Source organism: Pleurodeles waltl, chromosome 7 (genome assembly GCF_031143425.1).
Source record: "Pleurodeles waltl isolate 20211129_DDA chromosome 7, aPleWal1.hap1.20221129, whole genome shotgun sequence".
In the NCBI taxonomy this organism is placed as follows: domain Eukaryota; kingdom Metazoa; phylum Chordata; class Amphibia; order Caudata; family Salamandridae; genus Pleurodeles; species Pleurodeles waltl.
Window position 1 is genome coordinate 1,287,531,117 of NC_090446.1, and position 26,542 is coordinate 1,287,557,658.

The window sequence follows — 26,542 nt, forward strand, 5'->3', positions numbered from 1 at the left end:
TGTCATCTGGAAAGTGGCAATCTTTCAATCTAGTCACATCCTCCACCACTGTTACTCTAGGAACTCTTGCCTGTTCCACCACAATAAGGCTCTCTATCACTGACTCCTGAAATTTAACAAATTTCATCCTTGTCTCAGGAGAACAATCCTTGAACACAATAAAAGCATTAAAAGTTGCCAAATGAAATAAATGTAGGGCCAACTTTTTATACCACATGTAAGACTTACGAAGAGCAGTGTAAGGTTCCAACCTCTGATCTACTCTATCAACACCACCCATGTGCCTATTGTAGTCCAAAACGCACACAGGTTTGCACACTTCGGCAACCTGACCCCAAACAGTCACAGGGGAAATACTCTCATCATGGATGGTAGATAGCATGTACACATCCCTCCTGTCTGAAAATTTCAGAGCTAGCAGCTCATTATTCCGCAAGGCACTGCACTGTCCCCTCTCAAGTTTTTTACAGACACGCTCCCTTGGATAGCTTTTCCGGTTAGAACAGATTGTGCCACAAGCAACAGTGTCCACTCTAAACAACTCCTTAAACAACTGCACTCCAGTGTAGAAATTATCTACGAACAAATGTTGACCTTTGTTAAACAGTCATCTACCAAGTTCCCACACAATGTTCTTGCTAACTCCAAAAGTGGGCGGACAACCAGGAGGGTCAATACTGGAATCCCTACCAGTGTAGACCCGGAAATTATACAAATATCCTGTACTACGTTCTGACAACATATACAATATTATTCCAGACCGTGCCCTACTGCTTAAAAATTAAATGCCCCTTGAAAAGGACCAAAGACTCGTCCACACTTAACTCTTTGCCTGGAACATAGAGCTCTGAAAAACGATCCACAAAATGATCAAGGACAGGCCTAAATCTTAAAAATACGGTCACAATCAGGGTGATCTCATGGCAAGGCTAAAGCATTGTCTACAAAATGCAGCATACGAAGAAGAAGCAAATAGCGATTACGTATCATAGTTGCAGGAAATATAGCTGTTGCCATCAAGGGACTAGTAGATCAATAAGAAGCCAGTGACGGCTTCCTTATCAAGCCCATCAAAAAAGTCAAACCTAAAAACTTCTTCATCTCCTCAGATATGTGGGAACCCACTGAGTAGCTCTAGACTGAGGCCTAAGTCTGGCAGCGTTGTCCCTCAAATATTGCTCCACATACAAATTAGTCTGCTTAACAATCTCTTCCAAAAATACATCATCCATAAACAAGTGAAAAAAATTGACAGACAAAAAGTTTTCCGTATTGACTCTACACCCTGGGAGACAAGTAAACGCAGGTAACTGTGGCTGCTCCATGTTTCGGGCAATCCAGGTGTCAGGTCTTCTAATGGGAAACCCTTCAGCCCCAGGCTGCTGCACTCTTGGCACATCAATGGCCCTTCATCTGCACTGAGAGTGGCTTCCTCATCAGAAGAATCCTCTTGGACAAAAAGCTCACTGCCAGAATCTTTCACTTCCTCCTCTGCCTCAGATGCAGAGTCAGTCTCATAATCATGGTCAGAAGACGACTCAAAAAGCATGCGAATAACCTGCTGAGTGGTCACTCTGAGGCTGGCTATGATCCTTCCTAACAACAAATGGATTGCCAACAACAACCAGCACTAAAATAAGTAATAAACAAAGTGTAGCTTTATCACAAAGAGTTATGTACTAAAAAACTATACCACTCACTTGCCTGAAAAAGCTATTCACCAGCAACTACTCTGCACAGACACAGCAATCACCAATGATATCCCACTAAAAAGAAAAAGGAAAAAAGAAAATTAGACATATGACAACACAAATATCATTGTGCTCAGATCTAAGGACAATTTCACACACAATCCTGCAATTAGTACACCACCTACAAACATGCCATTCATGCATGTCAACAAAACTCCTTTGCAGTAAAGTTCTCTTAATTATCTAAAACATGCAACTATGCAAACCGCAGAACAAATACTGCCAAAACCGCAAGGTACCACAGCAAAGGAAGCAAAACCTTTAACTAGAACAAAAAGAAGAAATACACTGTTCTAATCACAAATACAAATACTCCGCCAGTTGACAAACACCCCACCACCCAGAACTTAGAAATTGTCCCTGGTGCCTAAGTGGCTTCTGCCCTGGGCCTAAACAAATAGGCTGATCTGCCCCCAACGGGAGCAGAAATGGCCATCAGTAATGTGCCCCCCTTTGGGGGGCGACCCTTGCCAAAGGGGCTGCCCACCTCCACCAAACACACACACACAACATCCCTGGTGCCTAATTGAATTTTGCCACCCTTAGGGACAGATGGGCCCAAACAAAATAGGCCGATCTGCCCCCAAGGGGGGCAGAAATGGCCAACAGTCCTGTACCCTGTTTGGGGGGGACGACCCTTGCCAAAGGGGGCCCCCCAAGCACCAAAAAAACTAAGGGAAACAAAAAAAAATCCCTCACGTCTTGGTGGCTTCTGCCGCCTTGGGGGCAGATAGGCCAAAAAAAAATAGCCCAGTCTGCCCCCAAGGGGAGCAGAAATGGCCATGAGTAATATGCCCCCCTTTGGGGGGGTAACCCTTGCCAAAGGGGCTGCCCACCCACACACAAAACACACACACAACATCCCTGGTGCCTAAGTGGATTCTGCCCCCCTTGGGGGCATATGGGCCTAAAAAAAATAGGCTGATCTGCCCCCAAGGGGGGCAGAAATGGCCATCAGTAACCTGCTTCTTTGGGGGGGTGACCCTTGCCAAAGGTGCCGTGCCCCCCCACACAAAACACACACACAGACAGGATCCCTGGTGCCTAAGTGGGAGTGAAAAAAATAGGCTGATCTGCCCCCACAGAAGGGCAGATATGGCAAACAGCTCTGTGCCCCCTTTAGGGTGGCCCTTGGCCCCCCCAGCACAGAACAAAAAAAGGGGAACAATCCTTTCTGGGTAAAGGTCACGTGCGCTCCCGTCATGCTCTGTGGCTAGGGGCCTGAAGGGTTCGCAGGATGGTGTCGGAAAGCGGAACGGCCGAATGATCTCTTGTGGCCCCGACAGAATTAAGCGGCAGTGTTCTCCCTTCTAACAAGCCGGCAAAAGGACAACAGCAAAAGACGGGGTAGTTGGCTTTCACCGGGGGCTGAAGCGCTGAGGAGTGGCCGTGCTGTCGGAACACCGACGGCAGTGTTACGTGACTCCACGGGGAAGTGTGGCGTTTGCTTCCCTGAGTCTGTCCCGTCCCAGGAGTGACAGGGAGTGTTTCCTTTGGCCAGAGCTTGGTCGCGGCATGGAACCGGGGAGAAGCCGAAGGGAAGCGACAGCTGTGGATTTTCTACTCCCCTGCGCTGGTTTCGAATGGAGGAGAGCATATTGATTTAAACGGACCTGCAGCTTTGATTTTCCGTGCCCTCAGGTCAGTTCAACTACAAGTTGAGGCTGCAGCAACAATGGCAGGGGTGGCTCCCAGGAGTACTGGAGTAGTGCCAGTAAGAACCAAGAGAGACAGCAGAGGATACCAATGTACAGTGGTGTATGTTAGGATCTATTCAGGTATTCCTTTTTTTCTTCAAATCAAAAAAAATGAAAAAAGGCAAGACAAGAGTACTTAAACAAAATGGGGGATACATAAGACCTTCAGTTCTTTCACCGTCGACATCCTCAACCTTATTGTGAGCAAAGAGGAGAAGGGGAAAGGTGTATGAAAAAGAGAAGGACAGTATGAAATATTAAAGTAAAAGAAAAAGGAAAGAAGGAAAAAGAGGTGATAACAAAGAAGGAAAGCAAGCAAAGCAAGAGGGAAGAAGAGGGAGAGCGGAGGAAGAGAAGTAACCAACAGAAGAGAAGAGTGGAAGAAATCAAAAGGAGAAAAAGGAAAGAATAGTGCACAAAAAGGGGAACAAAACAAATCCCTGGCGTATTGGTGGTTTCTGCCCCCGTGGGGGCAGAAATGGCCAACACTAATTTCCCCCCTATGGGGGGCGACCCTTGCCCAGGGGGTGCCCCCAAGACACAAAACACACACCACACAATCCCTGGGGCCTAGTGAGTTTTGACCCCCCCAGGGGCGAGATCAGCCAAAAACATGGCCGATCTAGCCCCGCGGGGGGACACATATAAAAAAATATTACACCTGGGACAGCAACCCTTGCCTAAGGGGTCACTGGCCAAATACTTCATAAAAAAATCCTTTGTTGTCTAGTGGGTTTCGACCCCTCCCGGAGGCAGATCGGCCGAAAAAACTGACAATCTGACGCCAGGGGGTGGCCGAAACAGGATTTATTATTGCCCCCCAAGGGAGCGACCCTTGACCAGGGGCTTGCTCCCCAAAATAAAATTGAAAGGAAATCCCTGGTGCCTAGTGGGGGTTCCTGCTCCACAATTGCGGGCCCCGTCCGCGATTGTGGAACAGGAATCCATTGAAAACAGGCACAGGGGGAAAGGAAAAACTCTTTCCTTGCCCAGTGTCTGTTTTCCCCCCAAAACCTCTAAAATGAGAAGGGCTCATCTTAGGATGGTCCTCTCTCTCAACGTGCTGGAAGCAAATGGCTTCCAGCGCGTCTTCGGCAGCTTCTGATGATGTCGGTGCGCTATGAGAACGCTGACGTCATCAGATTGCTGAGGGGGGATTGGGGTGGAAGGCAAAGCAATTCCCCTTCCATCCCCGACTGGGTGGTTTAGGCCGGGTGCAGGACGAGCTGGTCTCATCCCAGGCACACGGGAACCGTGTGCCTGGAACGAGACCAGCTCGACCCAGGCACCCTGGGGGTTGAATAATGATTTCTGGCTCCTTCCACACCTTGGATGGCTGCTTGCAGGGAAGCCAGTGGGCGAAAGGACCATGGACTGCTCACCACACCACCTTACTTGCCTATAGCTGTAGGAAAGGCATTTTTGTGTTTACCTAATAACTTTGGTGCAGTTCGATGAACCTGCATGAAATTTTCTAAACAAAAGTTAATCCACTTTTGGTCATTCATTGTATGTTTATTAAAAGTCAGTTAAACGGGGGCTAAGCACGAAAGGGAGTCCCAAAACGGACATTTTACACTTTAATTTCCATAGAATTCTTTGCTCTTCAATTCAGAAAACAAATGTTGAATTGCACCGAAATTGTCCTTTAAAAAGGCCATGAAGCAGTTAAAGCTCATAAATGTTTATATATAGCTATAGTCCACAGATCCTCCAACAGGACTCTGACCCTCCGCGCGTTGTTTCCAAAGGGAGGCCCCCCTGTTTATATTTGAGGAACCTCCATAACTTTGAGGATTAGTGGAGGATCCTCAAGCACAGCACCAGCCACAGAAGCCTAGACTGGTCCACATAACCGAAGCACAGAAGCTTTCTTTGAATCCTCGGATCCCATTCTGGATTCACAGATCTAACTTTTTTTTTTTTTTAAAGGGAACTCTGCCACTGTGCAGGGCATGTGCAGTGAAGTTAGCTGCCAGTAGGAGGGTTGATCTCAGGTCCTTGCCAAAAGGCCTAGTCTTTGACCATGTGGAGTGCAGTTTGGTGGCCCACAGTGGGTTGAGTGAAGGGCAGGCCTCTGACTAGGCCTTGCTGCCACCCACTGGGGCACATGGCCCACTTATGGAAGTTTCAGTGAGGTGCTTGACGAATCTGAATTCATGGATCCATCACCAGCAAGGGAGGCTTTCACATGTCAACAGCACAAAGGAACCTTGCACTGGATCAATGGATCCCATTTCGGATCTACGAACCAAGAAAAAAATAAAAAAATTAAAAAATAAGGATGTGATCATAGTCCAGATCGTGTGGCTGACCTCCATTCATACAACCATATGCAGCGGGGTTGGCTGCCTGCGGAGCATTGAGCAAAGGGTCTAGTCAGAGGCCAGGTCATGCAACTAAGCCCTGTTTTGCGCAGCTGAAGGTAGAGAATAGCCAGCCTGGCCACTAGTTGAGGGGAGGGGTAAATGGAACTCTTGGATATGATATATGACTACGTAATAAAGCAAAGCTTAAAGTGAAGTTAGGATTGGGATTTTATAACACTTTGTTGTATGCTTAAAAAAAAACTAGGAATTTACCTGAAAACACTGTCAAAGTCTTGCTTCTTTTACAAATTAAGATTGAAAAACCACTGTAATTTTCAAGTTATGGTTAGCACTACAATCCATAACAACCATGAAAACCATAACTGTCACCAAATACAATACTTCCCACCTCTCATTATTTGTAGCAATACACAACAATACTTAAAAGCTAGATGTAATTAAAGTGCATCACATGATCAAACTAATTATTCATTATGGCATTCCATTCCTAGTTGTCTCTGACAAGCGTAATCTGTAAGATCAGGTAAGTGTATGCAATCTAGTGGTTACATAACCTTCCACACTACAAGACACCAATTTCTTTTTTCTATAAAGTAACATGGGAAATTACCTGCCAGGGCTCAAAGTTCTTGATATCTCCACATGTTCTGTTCTTGAAGGGCCCTTCTCCAGGTACACAGGAATTCATTTCTTTCAAAGCATGTGCAATAGTATAAATGGCATTGTAAACATTGTAGGTGACTCTTAAATTACTCATGTCTAAGAACTGAACAGTTACATTTTGTATTTTCTCATGGCCCGTGCACCAAGTAATGGGCTCCTGAGCTTTGTTATTCTGTGTATTACGTGCCTTAAGACTTGCCCACTGACACTTAAACGTCTGTTCCCAGAATCGGTGGATAAAAATATCCTCTGGTATTTTCAGTGGATTAAGATTTGACATAAACTCTTCAAACCCTGGCATATCACCGCTTCTGAAATCAAAGCCAAGACTTCCATGCATTATGCCCAAGAACGATTGATGGTTAAACAGCTGTGAAGAAGACCAAGCATCACTACCAATCCAGATCTTACCAGTGATGTTTTTCTTCACAATCTCCTCAATAACTGGATAGAAAACTACATCTGAAGAGAAGACAATAATGGCCTTAGCTGATGATTCAGAGATCACCTTTACAATATGGCTGAGTATAGATGATGTCTTGAAGGTCGGAATGACTGATAGAAAATCAATGCACACATTAGAATTCTCCAACTCCTCAATTAGAACTTGGGCCCCTTGTTGGCCATAGTCAGTGTCTTCCACCAAGATCCCCACCCAGGTCCATCCATAGTGGCTGATCAGTCTGGCGAGGCCATAAGACTGGAACTCATCACTAGGTGTAGTCCTCAGAAAAGAAGGGAACTGTATCTTATCACTTAGAATCTTCACAGATGAACCATAGCTGATCTACAATGTAAAAGAGGTATCAGTATTCAGAGAAGTAAATCAAACACATAATTTATTCAGCTTTAGGGTCCAAATGGAGGCTGTTTATTAGTCACAGTGCAATCTAAAACCTCTGCACCCAAGAACAGCAAAGAAACATGCCATGAAATCAAACTGGGAATAAAAGAAATAATTGTCATATTAGTATAGTTTAATACATGTTTGAATAATAGATAAAGAAGAGAAACAAAAATAATTTGAAATTTTAAACAGTGATGTTTCTCACTGTTTTAATTGACCCTCAGAATTGTCACCAGACAAATATTTTTATTCTTTGCAGTCACTATTTTCTAAACACTAGCAAATGCTGGCTCCAGAGCCAGGTTGTAGCTATTGGCTATGTTTTACTACCTTGTATGCAAATCTATTTGTGCTTCATTACAAGGTACTGTTTAATTCTGATATGACCAAAAACACAGCTAGCAGCCTTATTTGGAATTATGAGGCCTGTTGGACTGCTCTGGATCTGTGCGGTTTCACCCTGATATTCTGACTGCTATAACCAGCTCCTATTGGTGGATTATCCCATTGTAGGCACTCTTGGTTACATGACCTCTGTCTGCCTTCATACTTGTATTTCATCATTCCACATCTTTACTTGACATATTCCTGCTCATTGTTAAGTATTAGTTAACATTATCCATTAGTTCGATTACATCATCAGGGAGTATATTTATTGTTATGTTGGAAAAAATCTGTTACAATGGATCCTTGTCCAATGGATCCTCAATTCCAATTAGGTTGGCCAGTTTAGTCAGGTACTCATGCCACTATCTATTTTTCATCTGCTGCCTACTGAGATGAGGGATAGAGATGAGTTCTTAGTTTTTCCATAGGCATTGGATGGTTAGTGCTGAAACAGAGGTAATTCTCATGGTCCATAACTATGAATCACTCAACTCTTTTTAAGTGATATATGGTTGACCTCATGTGGGTATGTTAGATGGAAGTGTATGATTCTTTCATATTTATATGGTACCTACCAGGCCATTGTAGCATTGTGATTTTATTCTTCTCTGGACGGGGAGCCTGTTCAGAGTGCTATGGAAAATGTTAACTCATTTCTCTTTTTTGGAGTATGAATATTTAGCATCATATGCCTTTTGGAGATTTTGGTATGGCATGCTGGAAGGTCAGCATACATGGCATCTTCATAGTTTAGGTTGGAGTTGACCAACATCGAACCACTATAGTTCTGATTTACGCCTATAATTTAGGAGTCACACACCTTACATAGCACAAGCTCCAAAAGGAAATGACAACCTTTTAGGATAATTGGAAATCTTGGAGGTGTCTCTCATTGTACTCACTGAGGTATGCTCTTGTGGATTAGAGGTATGAAGAGAAAGACAAACTTGTCTGAATATCTCTTACATCTGCACTGCAGAGCTCGGTTTTGACCATCCAAAATTAGCCCACACACAAGTATAGTTTTTTGTAAAGATTTAGAATGTATTATGTGCTTATCTTCTACAAATCAAGTAACAATTATCATCATCATAATAAACATCTCAGAGGTTCAAAATAAAATGAAAGTGAAAACTAAATATTACCCAACATTTTGTTTATCATACATCTGTAGCCTTCTAGATTTAAATCATTAGCTTTGCCAGATTTCAGTTGCCTTCCAGGTCCATGTATAAGCTCATATTGTATTGAGATATTTTCAGAGACAAGTAGGTGCTTCAGTATATGTGCATGCCAAAAGGCCTAAAATCATTTGCACAGTTTTTGCCATCGTTCCCCGAAAACCAGTCATTGACCGGCATTTCTTCCATTAGTTGATATGGATCAAGTGGGTGCCAAACACACTTGGATTCTGTGTGTGTTACACAGGATAGAATACAGTTCTCTTATTAGTCACTAGGAAGCACACACAAATATCTTGAATTCCGCTAGCAAGGAAACTGAACAAGCTTAACCTGCAATCAGAACTTAGTCAACTTGCAGCAGAGGGAAATTCCTTCTCGTTCTATTGAAATGTGAGCAGCAGAAAACAATTGACAATATAGGTAATATGTACTCACTACGCAAGCACCAGAAATTAAACTATGACCCTGATTAGGAGGGTCGACATCAAGGCTACCACATTTATAGTTTCTAAATCAAGCACCCAAATCCTTTCTGTACGGAAACAAATATGTTAACAAACATCAAGGCCTGGTACACATATACCATGATTAAACACACAGGAAAAGCATCCTCACATGATGGTAGAGTGATGTTTCATTAGGAGGAGCTGGGTAATTTGAATGAGTTTTGATTGGAGGAAAGTAGACTGAATTACCACTTGTGAGTTGATGCTCTTTTTACATTCCAACAAGGCTCCTGGGCTTCTTAGTTTTGTTTCAATGGGTGTCACCAAATACTGAAATAGCAGTGGTGGGCATAAAACATTTACCTTGGTTTTAGACCCATTTAGCTTGAGTCTATTTGTGCTTATCCAAGCTTTAATTTCTTTGAAGCCTTATGTATCTTAATTGAATGTTTTTGCTTGTGATATGCAGGTAGATTTGTAGGCATCACTGAAAGTGGAAGATGTGACAGTAGGCTCTGAGGGGATCCATGAGACAATTCAAGTAGATATTAAGAAGGAGTGGTGAGAAAAGGGAATCATTTAGAACTCTTGTAGTGACTGGGTTGATGAGGGGAAAACAATGCACTAACTACAATTTTGTATGTGATGTTTGAGGAAGGATCCGAGACATTCTGTGAAGCATTTTCTAAAGGTATGTCAGTGCATGAATATTATGTAATCCAAAGAGGTCAAAGTAAATTGAAACATCAAGGAAGATCAACATACAGAGTGACCACTTACTGACACTAGTAGGTTTTCCAATAAAATCAACAATGCTCAACAGAAGCCATGTCAGTGTGTAACTTTTGTTAGACTCCAACAACTTCTGGAATAGGGCTGTGATTAATTTCTGTAAGATTTTTAATTTTCATAGGATTATTACAATGGGGCTGGAGTTGTTCGGTTCGGTTGGGTACCAGTTTTTTTAAGACAAGGTTATAAGCTACTGTTTTACAGTGGGCAGAAATCAGAGGTGTCTCCTCGGTCTGAAGGTTTCAGTTGACAGATGATTCTATCAGGGCTAACTTTGAATAAGTAGAAGCTGCTCATAGCTTTCTGTCCTTGAGGGGTATTGATGTGCATAGAGTTGTTGATGGTTACAGCTTCCCTGAATTTGTATGCTTTTATTTTATGAAACAGGAGCTTAATGAGTTGCAAGGTTCATAAGACTAGGTGATGGTTGCCTTGGTCATAAAATACAAATGGCAAACATCCAAATGTTATGTAAGGAAAATAAACATAATTGAGCAAATCACTATTAACTATGTATTCTTATGGTATTTATGTAGCACAAACCTAGCAAAAAAAAGCAACAGAGCACTATGCAAGGCCAAATGTAAGACTTCAGCAATTTTTTTTTCTTTTCAGGAAGGCAGTGGAAACTCAAGCATGCACATTTAGAAAATAAAATAATATTTGTTTATGAATTGCACTATTGCGAATAGTGCTGCCTTTGTATTTAGTACTGGGAATAATGGGAAAATTGCAGGAAGTCTGAACCCAGCAAATTGATGCAAATTTAAGGGTACAAATGTATTACTTTTTTTCATGCATCTGTTCCTGTGTCTTTCTATCCAAAAGAACTCAAGTGAGGAAATCATACAATCTAATGTGGAACTGGAGGTGGGCACAAAGGAGGCAGTATTCGTAGGTGACTCCACAGCTATTCTTAGACCTGAGATACCATTCAACAATTTCTTGCCTCTAAAATCCACTTTTTTATTGCAAGCTTGGGCACTGAGACAATCCAAACCTTTTCCTGTTCCTCTCTTCTAATTTCAAAAGAGGTACTATTGATTATTTTTTGTGTTAAAGTCACCTACAACTAGAAGTTGTGCCAGATGAAACTGAATAGTTGCAGGAAGGCCACCAAATCATTGTTGTAAATATGCCTGGTGGTATATGGAGATTCAAAAGGAGCAGTTTAATACTTTCAAAGGTATGGGGGAAGTGCATATATAACCACAGAAGAACTTACTAGTGATAGCCATTATATCATATTTGCAGAGAATATCAGTGTTTAGCAGAATTGCTATGTTTCTGTTAGAGTGACCTTTACTGGGTTGTAATTTTTATTTTTGGCCTATCCATAACATAATATGAATCTATGGTGAGCCTATTAGTTATCCATGTCTTCTACAGAGAGAAAAGTGATATATGTTTAGCTCTTACACATTTTATTTTTATTACATCTTGTGAAAGGCCAGCAGCGCTCAAGCTTCCTGCATCGGGCTATTTATTAAATTGTTGTGTGTTCCCCGGTCGGACAGATGCCACACAGAATAGTTGTCAGACAATCCCAAGTATTACATTTACTTAAGAGAATCATATGTTGTCCTCACTTCATTTGAGACAAGTCATTCACTGCTCAGCTATCTCTACCAATGTGGACCCTCAAACAATGAGCCCACAATATTGATGAATAGTTAAAAGTAGTCCTGCCTTGATTCTTAATACTATGTCAGTCTTTGAGGAGTGGGGGTTCTTCAGAGCATAAGATGGGTTCAAATTCTCAGGTGAAACATGGGAATAGATGTCAACTTCTACTATTACGAAGTGGGGCTCTATTAGCCCGAAAGAGACGCTTTGCTTGTTTTACATAGTCACACGTACTCGCGTTACGCAAGCAAGCACACAAGCAACGCCGCTCCGAGCCCAGTGTTCAAGGATTGCAAAGAGACCTAGAAGGAAACAGACGGATTGGATCTGCATCGCGCACACGAGAGAGACGAGAGGCGAGAGGAGCTCAGGCGTGCGGCGTACGGCGCTGGTGCCGGGTGGCTCGCGTCGCGGTTGGCTCACCGCGAGTGCAAGCGTGAGCGCGAGGTGGCATCCGGCGTCCAGCGCACACGATCTGGGGGCACTCTCCGTGTCAACAGGAGAAACAGGAGAAAACAGGAGAAAACAGGAGAAAACAGCCGCGTCCAGCGCGCACGGTCTGGGGGCGCTCTCCGTGTCAACAGGAGAAAACAGCCGCGGGAAGCCGGGAAGCTGAGAAGCCGAGTGAGCACGGTCCGGGGTGCAGAAGCTGCTGGCGGGGGGAGCAGCTTCCGCGAGCAGGCGAGTGCGACCAGGGCTGCTGCCTGTTTTTCACCAGCGCCGTCACGGTGCGGACTACGGCGTGGTCACTAAGTAAGCCAGTAAGCCAGAAGACAGAAGCCAGAAGGAGCACCAGAGGAGTACCGGAGTCCCAGAGCACGAGAGGAGCTCTAGAGGGGTACCAGAGGAGCTTGGAGCTTGGAGTTGCTCCCCTGCCCTGCCCTGCCCTGCCATCACATGGACTAGGTGAAGCCAAGGAGATTATTAAACTAGTCAGAGGGAGCCAGAAGGAAGGCCGTCCCCCTGTGGACCTCCTGCGACCTCCAACAGCCCCCTCCTGGAAAAAGACGCTGAGCAGGAGAGCAGACCGGGTGAGACCAGGACTGACCAGGAGAGACCAGGTAAGCAGACTTCGTGGGAAGGGGGGGGGTCCCTGTCCCTGTCCACCTTCCCGGCCTTTGAACCCCTCTCCTTCTCCCTCTCCTGCTCCTGCCCTCGGCTCCGGCACCGGTACTCAACCGCGCCACGTCGTCTCACCCAGCCTTACCCAGCCACGGCCACAGCCACAGCCACAGCAACAGCTCTAGCCATAGCCCTAGTTGGTCTTTGGCCTTGGATTGGGATTTGCCGTTGTTGATTGGTGGTCTCTTCTAAAGACCAAGCAAGGAAGGAAGGAAGGAACCCAGTAAGGAGCCAAGGAGCCAAGGGGTGGGGTGCGGTGAGTGGTGGGTGGCGAACGCTGAGTAGTGAGCAGTGAGCAGTGAACGGTAACCGGAGGATGGTTGGGACAAGAGGAAAAACAAAGAAGGCTAGGGAGGCCAACAAGGCGTTCACTCACCTTGCGGATTCCCAAAGACCTGAGCAGGAGCAGGAGCTCAAAAGTCTACAAAGTCTAGGGTTAGACCAGAACCAGGATCAGGATCAGGACCAGGACCAGGACCAGGACCTGGACCAGGACCCAGAACCATCCAGCAATCCCAGGGGGGATTCGCAAACCTAGGTGAGGACACAGCAGACACAGCAGAGGGTGTCCAATTCGGGTCTCCCGCCATCAAAAGCGATTCCGAGCCAGGAGAAGAGTCAGGCGGGACATTAGAAGTGGTGACACTGCCTTGCTTGCCAGCCCATACTGACTCTGACGATACAGGGGGTGCCCTACCGAATGCAGGAGAAACTGTAGGCGGAACTGTGGGGGGCCTTCTAAGTCCTCTGTGCAGGGGACATAAGTATACACCGACACACCCGGGCCCGGGTGGATCTACGGGAGTAAGGAAAACTAGACCAAAAACAAACACTATCACTAACTATTACAACCAAGTGATCTCGAACTCAGAACAGCCGCAAACGCAAAGTCCCAGAGCCAGTGGCCTCCGATCACAGCCACCGGGGGAAGTGGGTGGCTACAACATGGGGGGGGGGGTGAACTGGAGCTACCAGCGACCAGGCTCCAGGATACTCGCCCACTTCAGCAGCAACAGCAGCCGGCTGGTTTTTCGCAATTATTCTGCCCAATGAGTAATCCTCTTGGGGATGGTGAAGTGGAGTTAAATAACCCCCCAAAGTGGAGCAACTTTTCGGGAGAGCAAAGAAAAAGCAACGATTCACCTTATCCTGACCCCCAAACGGGACTATTGAACTCCGGAAATTTTTCACTAACATCCTCTCCACAATGTGCCCAAGCAGAATTCACAGCACTCCAAAATGTAATGGGTCCAGAAACAGACTGCTCACCATCTAAACAGACCCATAAAACCCCAGCATCACAGCTTCACTGCGGAAGACAAATTGTTAAAACTAATTCAATGCTGGGCAGACTCAACAGTAGTTCTTTCAGTCTGGAGCTGTCCTCACTCGACAACTCCGTTATTGGCAACACAGACCCTCAACTAAACAGCATAACATCAGTAGATCTAAACTTCCTGGAAGGTAGTATAATCATAGGCCACAGAGGAAAGGAAGGTAAAAATCCAGAAGGTCAGATAACCAACGAACAAAGTGGCATTGGAGACGACCCCTCACTAGACCAACCAATTCTTAGCATCATGAAAGTTATATGTGCAACACTGGGCTCAATCGCAACAACGATCATGGCCCAGTCTCAAAAATTTGATGATCAACTTGAACTGACCAAACAACTTACATCCTCAATACAGTCTATAGATTACAGGATGGCCCTAGTAGAGGGCGTAATTAGGGAAAACCTGTTGCACCAAGCAGTGGCCGATAAAATGGACAAGCTGGATGGACAAGTTTGTGGACCACTGCTGGAAAAACTATTGGAAGTCCCAAAAGTAATCAAGGACATAATCGAAGACTGCAAACATAACCTTAAACATAACCTTAAAAGCACACAGGGGTGCATTCACGAGTTAGGAAAAACAGAATCTAGTTTAATTGAAGGGCCAGCACACAAAGAAAACATAGAAAGCCACTTCGGCCCAGGTCGAGAGAACTACCCAGATGTAAAAAATCAGACACCTAAGAGGGAGAGAACAAATGGAAGTCCTGAATTTGGAAGCAAAGTCCCAAATACAGTAGAAAAAAGGCCACCGGGTAAAAGGCCTCAACCAACAGGCAGATGGAAAAACACATGGAAGAAAGCTAGAGGAAAAAAAAAAGCACCAGCAGGAAAGGCCTTAAATATGTTACAACAGATAGGCCTAATAGGAGAAATCAGGAACACAGGTGACGAGAGCGCCCAACATCAGTATAAAGATAAAAGCATTGAGTCGGAGATCTTTGAGAAACCTACTGATAAAGTGTTTAACTTTATAAATAAAAATCCCGGTTTATTGTGCGACAAAAGTTGCACTCACCATTCCCATATAAACCGCATACCCACTGGCCCCAGGGGACACCTAGCATCTGGGCATGACTTAGACAAAGAAAGGTGGTCCGGAAAAGACCCTGGAACAAATCATGGGATAAACGAGGTAAATGATCCTCCAGCCAACGAACAACCCAAATGGAGCCCAGGAACATCCAAACCCAGCATTTGTATCGACAAGCACCTCCCAGCTACAAAAACTGAACATTTAGTTCAGGTACACTTCTCAAACATAGTAGAAGACCAGTACGGAAAATACCAGCAGCCTACGAACCCCATTAGTGAGGGGGCAGAACAAGATAATAGCATAGGCAAAAATAGAAGGGCAGAGACCCCAGAGTATATACGAAACGGACAAAGTATACGAACAACCATGCGCGTGGACAACACAACAGCCCCAGTTCCCGCACCCCGGACAAAGGCAAAATATTGTTCTCAGGGCAGCCCTGGGAATTATAATCTCAGCAACCAGCCTGGGTGGATCACTGATTCGCCTGCACCATCGCGCCCAGCACTGGACCTGGAAACCAATGAAATCAAAGGAAAAAGGGACAATTGGCCTCCAAAAAGGCAACCCTACGAAGAACAAAGGAACAAAGAAGTGCAACAAGGGAGGGAAAAAGGCCAGGTAAATCGAATATCTACTAGTCGGGCAGTTACCACCCAAGACAGACAAAATGAGAACACCCAACTCCAAGGTAGACTGTCGCAGGAAGGTGGCGGGCACACTGTGATCCGGTCTGAAACAACTAAAAACCCCGAAGCCACGATCTTGTTTATGCCTGAGTACTCCTCAAGAGGAAGTCACGACATCCTGAATAGGTCTAACATCTTATGTCTTGTTAACTCCCTGCCAGCCTTACAGAATGTAACAACTAAAGATCTCCTTTCAGTAAGATTCATACCAAAAAAAGAATTAGAGAACGGGGAATTAACAGAAACAGTCTGGGCCTCACCTTGGATAGCAGAACAGATCTTAAAATGTTCAAACACGATGAAGACCTGGGGAATATCCATTGCTACTCCGCAAAAAGAACTATATCCAACAATACTTCTTGAAAAAGCTACAGACCGAAACATGATGCGTAGGCAAGAGGCAAAAGGCAATTTCGGCTCGATACTTCAGGGAGCAATCAGCTCCAAACAACAACTGCCTGAACGAATAAACTTGAGTAACATGAGGTTCTGCCTGGTAGCTAATTCCCCTAGAAACAGTAGGGGTAATTCCCCACAGTTACAGAATTGCAAAGAGCAATCATTTAAAAGCTCGTAGCAAAAAATGGATAACTCGAACATAAAAAATAAAACCAGTCCCATATTAAAAATTCTAAGCTGGAACATAGCAGGTTTAAAAAACAAAATGGAAGATAAAGACTGGGTTGAATTCATTAAAAAACAAGACATCAGCTGCTTCCAAGAAACTTGGTCTACACATGCTATTGACCTAGATGGGTTCGCCACCTTCCACTCACCTGCAATTAAGCAAAAAAAAGGAAGACCCTCGGGAGGTCTGAGTATTTGGATTAGGACTTCATTACTGAGGAACTCCGTAGTAACTCACACCGTACAAAGCAAGGGAATCCAGACCCTCGCAGTCAAATACGAGGAATGGTCACTTGAAATAGTAAATGTGTACTTCCCACCTATCAGCCGGGCTCAAGTTACGCCAGGGGTGCGGCTCCTTAAAGAACATATCCTAAACAAAAGATCTATGGATCGGAGGAACCCAGTACCAGGTCACATGAACAATCGCTCTCTCCAACCTTGTAAAATCTTTTTATTGATATGTGGTGACTTTAACACTAAACCTCATTCTATCCTCTGGGACGAACAAGTAGCAGAGGAAGATTATGCTTGGAATATCCCAACGCCTCTTATCCAACGTTGTAATGACTCCAAGAAAGGAGAATTAATCTTTGAAGCATTAATAGAAGGAGGACTTCGCACATTAAATGGGAGAACAAAGTCAGATAAAACTTTTAAATCTACCTTTCGAACTGGAAAAAGGCAAAGCATAATTGACTATATGGCAATAAACATCGAAGCCTGGCATTACGTCATCGATATGGAAATAAGGGACAGAATCGAGAGTGATCACGACCCACTGCTAATGGAGATAGTCTATCCGGACACGAGCCCAGGGAAGGCGGAGTCTCCATTCAACGGAAATAGCCTAACATTAACCATGAGACCAAACAGGAAAAACATATTAAGGTCAAATGAGGATGAACCTTATATGAGTGTTCCCAGCCAAACCTGGTTGTCATCACTTAGCACGTTCTTAAACCCATCAGACAATGACGCTATACCCCTCCTGCATAACTTTAATAATTTGCTACTGCAAACAAAAAAGGAAAAGATCAAGCATCCTCAAATCAGTCCTAAAATGATGGAGGGCTGGTTCGATGAAGAGTGTTTAAAGCTAAAAAAGACCTTATCACAAGCACTGAAGAACCGGCACTTGAATGATTCCAACGAGCAACATTTTCATGGATGTAGGCAACAGTACAAAAAATTATTAAGATACAAAAGAAAGATATTTCCACATAAACTTTGGAAAACTCTACTGCAAGCAATAACGGCAGGGAACTCCAAAAAGTTTTGGGAGATAGTCAGGTGGGGATGCGAAGGCCCCCCGAAAAACCTAGAACTGAATATTAACCCTCAACTTTGGGTAAAGCACTTTACTGCCTTGTATCAGGAAGTGGCCAAGACAGAACCAGGGATGACCACTAACTCAAACATCCTCACTCAAGGGCTGGGAGGCAGAAATCAAAGATCAAGCAAAGTATTTCCTCTTCAAAAGACCCACGCAGCATCTTCAAATTGTCTTTTTAGATTGGTAAACGGAACCCAGAACGTACTAGTCTCTAACGAATTTTCCAGCACAAATTCCACGCAAGTAGCCCACGTCATTCCACGTGCAATGAAGTTAATACCAGAATTTAGTGAAAAAGAGATTAAACAAGTTATCCTCCTTCAAAAGCCGCACAAGGCTGCAGGCCCAGATGGCATCCCTTCAGATGCTTACCGTAACCAGCTAACGTTATGGTTACCTGCTCTAGCCCGTCTATTCAACAGTGTTTGGCATTACGAGGTAATCCCTCTTTCTTGGAAGGAATCAATAATCGTTCCAATTCACAAAAAAGGGCCTCGGGACATGGTGAGCAATTATAGACCTATCTCACTGCTTGATAGTGTTGGAAAGATTTTTGCCAAATTGATTCAGTCGCGTCTAGACCAATGGCTAGAGGACGGAGATTTAATATCAACACACCAAGCTGGTTTTAGGAGAGGCCAAAGTACAACAGACCAACTTTTTAAGCTAAACATGATCTGTGCTAAATACGCCACCCTTAAAAACTGTCCATTATACCTGGTCTTTGTGGATCTCCAAACAGCCTTCGACAGCGTAAATCGCCAAACATTATGGCAGCTATTGTCGGACATGGGTATACAGGGAAAAATCTTAAGGCTGCTAATTCTATTGCATACAGGAAACACTGCCAGGGTCAGATATTCTACGAGAAATGATTACACGGCCAAAATTCCAATTGAGCGAGGTGTAAAACAAGGCTGCGTTTTGGCCCCAACCTTATTCAATTGTTATATAAATAAAGTAAGTCAAGTTTTGAAGGAATTAAATCTGGATGTGCCAAAACTAGCCAATGAAAGTATACCTATCTTGCTCTTTGCTGATGACGCCGTATTACTGGCAAGAACAGAGATAGCAATGCATGGTCTACTTAGGGGCTTCGAATCTTTCTGTACCTCAAGGAGCATGGTAATCAATGAGGGGAAAACAAAGTTTATGATTCTCAACCAAAAACAGACGTTGCAATCGACTTTTAGGGTAAATAATAAGCCTTTGGCCCGAGTGGCCTCCTATGATTACCTGGGCTGCAGATTAGATGAAAAACAGACATGGAAACCACAAATCTACAAAAGCAGAATTTCCTTGGCCCAACAAGCCGGAGCAGTACTCAGATTTGCAAAGGCTACAGGCAATCACTCCGTGAGCTCCGCGCTGCTTGCATACAAAACAAAAGCAAGAGCCGCAGCACTTTACAGCGCAGAGATTTGGGGATTCAGAAAGATTCCATCAATACAAGTAACCGAGAACAAATTCTTACGCCAACTACTTTGTCTAGGTAATGCTACACCAATGAAAGCAATAAGAATTGATCTACAGATGAGAAAGGTTGAGGACTACATCGCTCTGGCTCCAGTAAGATACTGGATCCGTATTTGGACAAAAGAGGCTCTCAAACCATTCAGAGACGTACTCAAGGATATCATGAAGTTGCAAAACCATCGGAAACTGCCCTGGTTCAAACATATTTCAACTATCCTGGCTGCTATTGGCCAGGATGACTTTTGGCTCCATCCTGAAAAAATCGGAAGGCCTAGTCTTGCTGTCATAAAAAAGGCATATTGGGAGCGAAAGACAGAGATTATGTGCGAGTCATTTAGCCCTTTATTCAAACGGTATATTTTGTTTAACCAAGAGCTTAAACCAGCAATATTCATAGACAGTATTTATCCGGAGGAAAAAAGGGCTCTCTACTTTAAATTCCGTATGGGCACCCTACCAGTGACAGCGGTGGTCAACAGATGGCAATCCGCTCCTCCGGGTAGTTTAGAATGTTGTCCATGTCTTCATGGTGGTCCGGAAACACTTTCCCATTTCCTTTTACTATGTCACTTTACGCTCAGACTCCGTAAATTGTACCTTTGTCCACTTTTCAGAACTTTCGGAGTTAGGAAGTGCAAGGAGGCGGAAGCGCTATGTATGCGTTCAGATGAGAAATACATTGTGACAAAGGTCTCAACTTATATCTTGGAAGCATGGAAATTACGTCTATCAATGCACCTACAGTTGGCACAGGCACAATAGCCTATGTTATCCCGTACCTATTTAGCTTGGGAAATCGGTGCAGGGCAATGTAAACTGGGTTAGGCCTCGGTCTTTTATTAAATGACTGGAAGGCAATGCAAGGCCCCAAATGACTCGTCCCATAATAAGACATTTTAAATATTAGATTCATAATGTTTTTCTAGAATAAGTTAAGTTTTTATGTAAATTATGGTCAAATCAGGTTTTACGATAATGCATGGTAAATTGGATACATTTCGGCACATGTTAAATCAAAAATTCAAGCATAGTTCCTTGTATTGAGATGTTTTTTATCTTAATGTGATTTTTATTGAGTTCGAGGGATTGATATCTACTGTGTGATTATTGTTAAGGCCGGATAGGCTAATAACAATTAAATAAATGGTAAGATGTCAATGCATATTTTGCTTAAGCAATCAACATTTTACAAAATCAATGTTATTTCATATCTCCTGGTGTGATTAGGGCAAAGATTGCACAGAAAATACAGAGAAGAAGGAATCTATGAAACATACCATTATATGTTCCCATGCTATCTGGAAATGTGTCTATAAAATCAATATATTGGGAATATATATCGATTACTCTGGTCTTTCATTTTACTTTAGGAAATAACATTTCTTCCCTTAAATGCTAAAAGCATTCACATCTGATTTATTTTGGGAGTAGAATTACAGAAGAAATCAAGGAAACATTGTCTAAGAGACCTTGCAGATTGGATCTTTTTCTTTTCTAATTTGTGGATAGCTCTGAAGTAAAAAAAATATATATCCATTTGCTTCTTGTGAATTCCTTTGCACAAATGTCTTGAACGTGGAGTAGGAAGCGCCTCAAGAATCACTGAGTCCTTAATTCTCTGTTTTCATAGTCAATTTTTGCAATGCATCTTTTTTTAAATTAGGAGTCTTCTTATTCTATACATCTGAAATGTATTTTAATATGTTCTTTGTAGGCCTAATGATCTCAAATATAGTGTACAGGGGCTGTAGCTTTTGTCCTTTGTTTTCAATAACAGAGACATTAGATGGATCAGTCTGGTAGACTGTTTTTTTTTAAATAAGAAACTAATGCCTCATTCAGATATATTTAAGTTAGCAAGACTGGACAGCGACCAGATTGCACTGACACTCATTCACAATTGCTAAAAGAAAGTACATTTTTATTTTATGTGACCAAGCACTTTCCATGTGCTTGAGTTTCTCAGTGCACTTTTCCATTAGAGAAAATCAGCAAACTAGAAGCTTTGTTCATTGTGATGTTTATTAATTTGTGTTCATCAGGAGGAAGCCATATCTAGGTTGTTCCTCTCTTTGTATCTTTCCTTGAGACGTCTCAGTCATCCATTTATTGCCTTAACTAACCATTGTACTTATTGCATTATGAAACATTATGTAATTTCTTAATTTCCTATGGATGCCTAATCATTATTATGAAGTATAGTATGTGTTTACTAGATGTATCCCATTTGATTATCTTGTGTACTTTAATAATGATTGGTCGGACATTATATATCTTTGCTAATTCAGCCCTATTAAGTCATGTCTGACAATACTGATTGTGTGGTTTCTTTGCCTCAAACCTTATAAAATGTGATGTTTTCTAAAGATATTAACAGTCTTATCATTATGGCCATATTGTCCTTGAATTATTTTCATTTATTGGTCACCTTGAAGCCCTGTTTGGACTTCCTTATTGTTAGCTGTATCAACTTGTTTATTGCTAAGATAGGTAATGTTGTGATCCTAATAATCAGAGATTCTGGGCTTGATTCACAACCTGCACGTTTGAGTAAGTTTGAGTAAGTTCACTACTTGTGCAGAACTTGCTACGGTTTTTAAGTGGTAACTTACACTAAGAACTTGTGAACACTGAAAAGCTATAAAATTACTCAAAAATGAAAGTTACCCATGTGAATTAGGCCTACAGTATCACCATTGAATGCTGAAAAGGTTCCAGCTGTTTTATACAGTTTTCCAAGTTCTGCCTCATTGAACTCTTTGATACGGTGTGCACTTTTGTTTAATACTACTGGCATAGTAGCTGTAAAATAAAAAAAAATAAGGCATTGCTGTATCAATTTTAGAATCCATTAGAATGTTGTAACATTTAGTGTGTGTCTTACTGCTGTGTTGGTCTGTTAGAAATGTGAGTGAATCCCTGTGTAAAGTCTTCAAACAGAAGGAATTGTATGGCTAAGGTTTACCAGTGTAAGGTCTGATCAAGGATTTCAAACAGAAATTTGTAATTATCCTCCAGGAAGTGGTCTATTACTGCAATGGCAAACTAGATATTTGAATTGATTATGAATCTTCCTGATAGAGTAAGTTATTTCATTCAAGTAAGATCAGCAAAGAGGATCAGAGTGATCCCACCTCTTCGTTTGGCCTCTCTGTTATTATGAGCTAATTAATTTTATTCCTGGTGAAAAGAGATCTTAAAAAATACTGTTGACCCATCACTGAACCATGAAGCAGACTAATGAGAGTGATTGGTATCAGGTCAATTGCATGTTCCAGAGCGTATTAAGTGTTTCTGAGCCTTATGTTGATGGTTGAATTGCTTTCCATTTGATGCTTCTGTGCTCATAATAGAGAAGGCTGGGTTTTGTGTGCATGTTGTGATTTTAGTAGGTCTCTTGAGGTGGTGATGTGCATATACTGTCCCCAAAGTTCAAAGCAAATGAATGACTTTGATTTCTAACTACAGCCAGGGGTTGATACTTCGTGTTGATATTATGAGCAAGCACAATACGAGAACCAGGATCGGGCTTAGTGGGTCACAGCAACAAGTTGAAAGTTTTTCTGTGCTAGATGATTTTGTGTAAGGGGTGACCCTGATGCTTCAGCTTTAGGAGCCCTCTCAGCAGCATTCAATACAATGGTCCAATCTATCCTAGACTAAGGAACATAGGCTTTGACTAGCAAGAAGGTGTCAAGCCTGGTGAACTTACCTGCAAATGCTCTGTCCTGTGAGAGCCAGATAGTTCCATAGGATGTCAGCTCTCAATTCCACTGTGAACTCTCTACCCACCGACAACCATAATGCATGTGGTGGGTAAACGGTGCCCAGTAGGGGAAAGGGGAATTAGGTAAGAGAGATTTCCTGTGCTTGGTATCTATGTCACATCTACTACTTCTTATATTTCCATCTTGTAGCTCTTGTTATTCTGGTGTGAACTTTCACGTTCATTCTGCTTTCGAAGGTAGGAATAACAAGAAGTACTCAAACTACAAGAAGTACTTTCAAAAGTTATTTTCTAGACTACACTTTCTTCTGCACTTTACCTTAAACTACCCTTGTTCTTCCTTCTGTAACACTGTGGACTTTTTTGTTTGTGTTCTGTGAGCTCTCCCTTTGTGCTAATGTCCCTTCTGCTGATGGTTCTTCTACTCTTCTACAAGTAATCTCCAATCAAATTATTAAATGATCACAAGAAATAATGTATACACAGTTGTTTGTGGCATGCCTTGCATTCTGGGCATTGACCATCAACTCTTCCTTCGAAACTGTAAGATAAAAGGTAACTCACTACAATGTTGTTTGTAACTTATATGCACATAGTTAGCGAAAGTTCTGTAAGTGATTTAGGACCAGATGTATCAAAATTAGGAATAGTGATGACCTAATTGCGATTTTCTGTGAATTGCAAATAGGAAATCACTATTCCTAATGTATGAAACTCAGTTTTATTTAGTGATTCCTAGTGGGTCCCACTAGGTCAGCAGTCCACGATGTCTGTGATGGCTTTCAAAATAAAGCATTCCTTTCTTTAATAATGCCTGTTTTCCTTAAAGGAGAATGGGATGATTTAAAAAATATAAAAGGAAAAGCTTCACTTTTATTTTTTTACATTCTCAAAGGGAAAGGGAGACATGTTGCCCCTAAACTCCTATTTGCCGGGTTTAGTTCTTTAGGGCTACAAAATGAACAGATAAGTTTTGAACCTTGCAATTTCAGTCTATCGCTGATTTCTTAAGATCCTTGTACATTGCATGTCCCCTCCCTCTTAGTCTTTTATGAGGAAACTTAAATTCTGTATCTCTTCTTTTGTAGGGTTCACAATAGTTGCTGAGAACACATTTCAGCAAGCAAGTATGCAACCCAAAGATGCCGAGATTGTCCTTCTGTGAAGGACTGCTGAGTCAGGTTGCCATCAGGAGAGCTGCTACCCAGAAATTTCTTCACAGTAACAAGTACATGATTCAGCTCCTTGCAAATGGTTAAATAGTTACCATTTGAGATGGGTGCCTCTCTCACTAGAGGTGCAAATCCTTCAGACAGAGGCATCGTTTTGTCTTCCTTCAACTAGGGTGGCTACCCGTCAGTAATTTTCAGGGATTGTCTGTAATTTAATCCTGATGTCCATTGTCCGTGATTAAAGGTTTAACAGATGCTAATTGTCCATAATTTTAACATTTCAGCTACAGGAAAAAATAAATGAGAATGTGAGAATTCCCCAGCTGAAGTGGAAGAGGGGGAGTCTCCTTTTCAGTGTTCCCAAAGGAGGGGTAGACACATAAACAAGAAACAAGCCTTCTTCCCAGTGTCCCTGCTTCTCAGAATGAAATGCAAAGGTGTGCAATTGGATAAATATGTAATTGTAAAAGCTGCTCTGCAGCCAATATAGGACTTAATTGATGGACTCACTTGAAGCCTCCTGTGCCAAAGGGATTTTCTTTTTGAGAGGTACTGTAAGGGTGTTCCAAGCTGAGCTATGGAGTGCATGCTTTTAATGGATTAGGCATAAAGGGAAAAATATATCTAAATTATATACTTTAGAAGTCCTTTTTATCATATTTTATGTACACATTTTGTGGCATCCTATATTATACTAACAAGATTGAACTCTATGGGCCTCTGGTTGCACCCATAGGTATCTGTAGTGATTGGATTAACCAATAGCTGTTTCATAACATGAAATAGTACATTTCCCACTGATTAGTTTAACTTTTATTGAAGGTGTGTCTTGTTTTATAAGTTGCTACTTGACAGGGAAAGATAAAAAAAATAGTTACAGAATATTTGTTCTTTTTAGCAACGCCTTTGATTCTTCCTCCACATTTACTTACCCCGTCCCCATTGCAATATTCATACTTTTTTAATGCACTTTGACTGCTTTGAATAGTTATGTAGGCCCATATTTAACATTGTTTTTTCACGCAATGCAGCAAAACAACTTGCTGCACTGTGTGAAAGGGCGAGGGCAGGAATATGCCATTTCTTAGAAAACAATCCTTAGAGGCATTTTCCTCTTTCTAAGTGTGTTGTAGAATTCAACACACTCAGAAAGAGGAAACTACAAGGAGAAATTTACCCTTGTTGCATCTCCTCTGGAAAGGCACACAATTCTAATGCATTCCGAGGTCTACCAATGTTGGTAAATCTGGGAATGCTTAGAATACATGGGAGGATGCATTGGAACACCCACGCTCCACCCATGTAATGGCTTCCTGGTGTAGTGTAACGCAAGGCAACGACTTGTGCTGCCTTGTGTTTAAACAGATATACCAAGTCATGCAGGGAGCCCATGAGTGGCATCGTAAATCCCATCCTAGGCAATGGAAAGCCTTGATAAATATACCCTGTAATGTCTGAAAAAGCCAGTGGTATTAGCATGTGGTGTCCTGCCTGCCCTTATCTTCATTATGTACCTTTTTCTTTTTTAGTTATTGTGTCAGATTATCCTGTGGTTGTTATTTATTTAACACAATTCTATAAGATGGATAGCAATTCATCTTACAGAAGTGTACAAAAACATTGCCTTCTAGGTTTGAAGGGAATTGAGAGAGTTTAATTAATCTAGTCGGTGGCTGAAGTGCTATGTATGTGACCAGGAAGCCTGGGTTCAAATCCCTCATTCCCTGCATGATTAAACTGTGTGATCTAAGTCAAATCAATTTATTGTGTCTGATTTACTTGTTAGTGATATTTGAGAGCATTTTGAAATAACAAAGTCTAAGATGGAGTGTGTACAAAAGCTCACTTGTGTGTTTTATTAGCCAGTAATGTTCCACCATCCATAAAAATAATACTGGCCATGATGTAAGGGACCCCGGGTAATTGGTTCACTTTTACACTACTGGTGTTGTCAAGAGAGAGGGTTTAGGATCGTTTTAAAGTTCATATTTAGAAACTTTGACTTCAAATAAATGTCAATACAATGCTGTGATCTAGTGTACTAAATTGAAACATTACCATAAGCTGCTTTAAAGTTTTTATTGTAGCATGCCAAAAGAGGTTATATAACATGATGGCAGCCAGGTGTGTAGCAAAGGATTCCATCGTACATTTACAAAAGAACAGTGCTGTGCTACATAAATTTATGAAGAGTTAGTACACAATATTTTACATTTTCTGTCTAACAAACTGACCCATAATAAACTGTCCCTCCTCATCCTTATGCCCAGTTACTGCTGCCTTAACTATCAGTATAGA

The 26,542-nt window shown here is 42.4% G+C and overlaps 1 protein-coding gene across 1 annotated transcript in view; it reads right to left on the reverse strand.

The window, feature by feature from the left end:
* LOC138247039 (extracellular calcium-sensing receptor-like) overlaps positions 1 to 26,542 on the reverse strand; it is a 246,037-nt gene that overhangs the window by 208,291 nt on the left and 11,204 nt on the right. Inside the window, exon 2 of the mRNA XM_069201789.1 lies at positions 6,389 to 7,228. Coding sequence (XP_069057890.1) covers positions 6,389 to 7,228 — 840 coding nt within the window. The remainder of the gene's footprint in view (positions 1 to 6,388; positions 7,229 to 26,542) is intronic.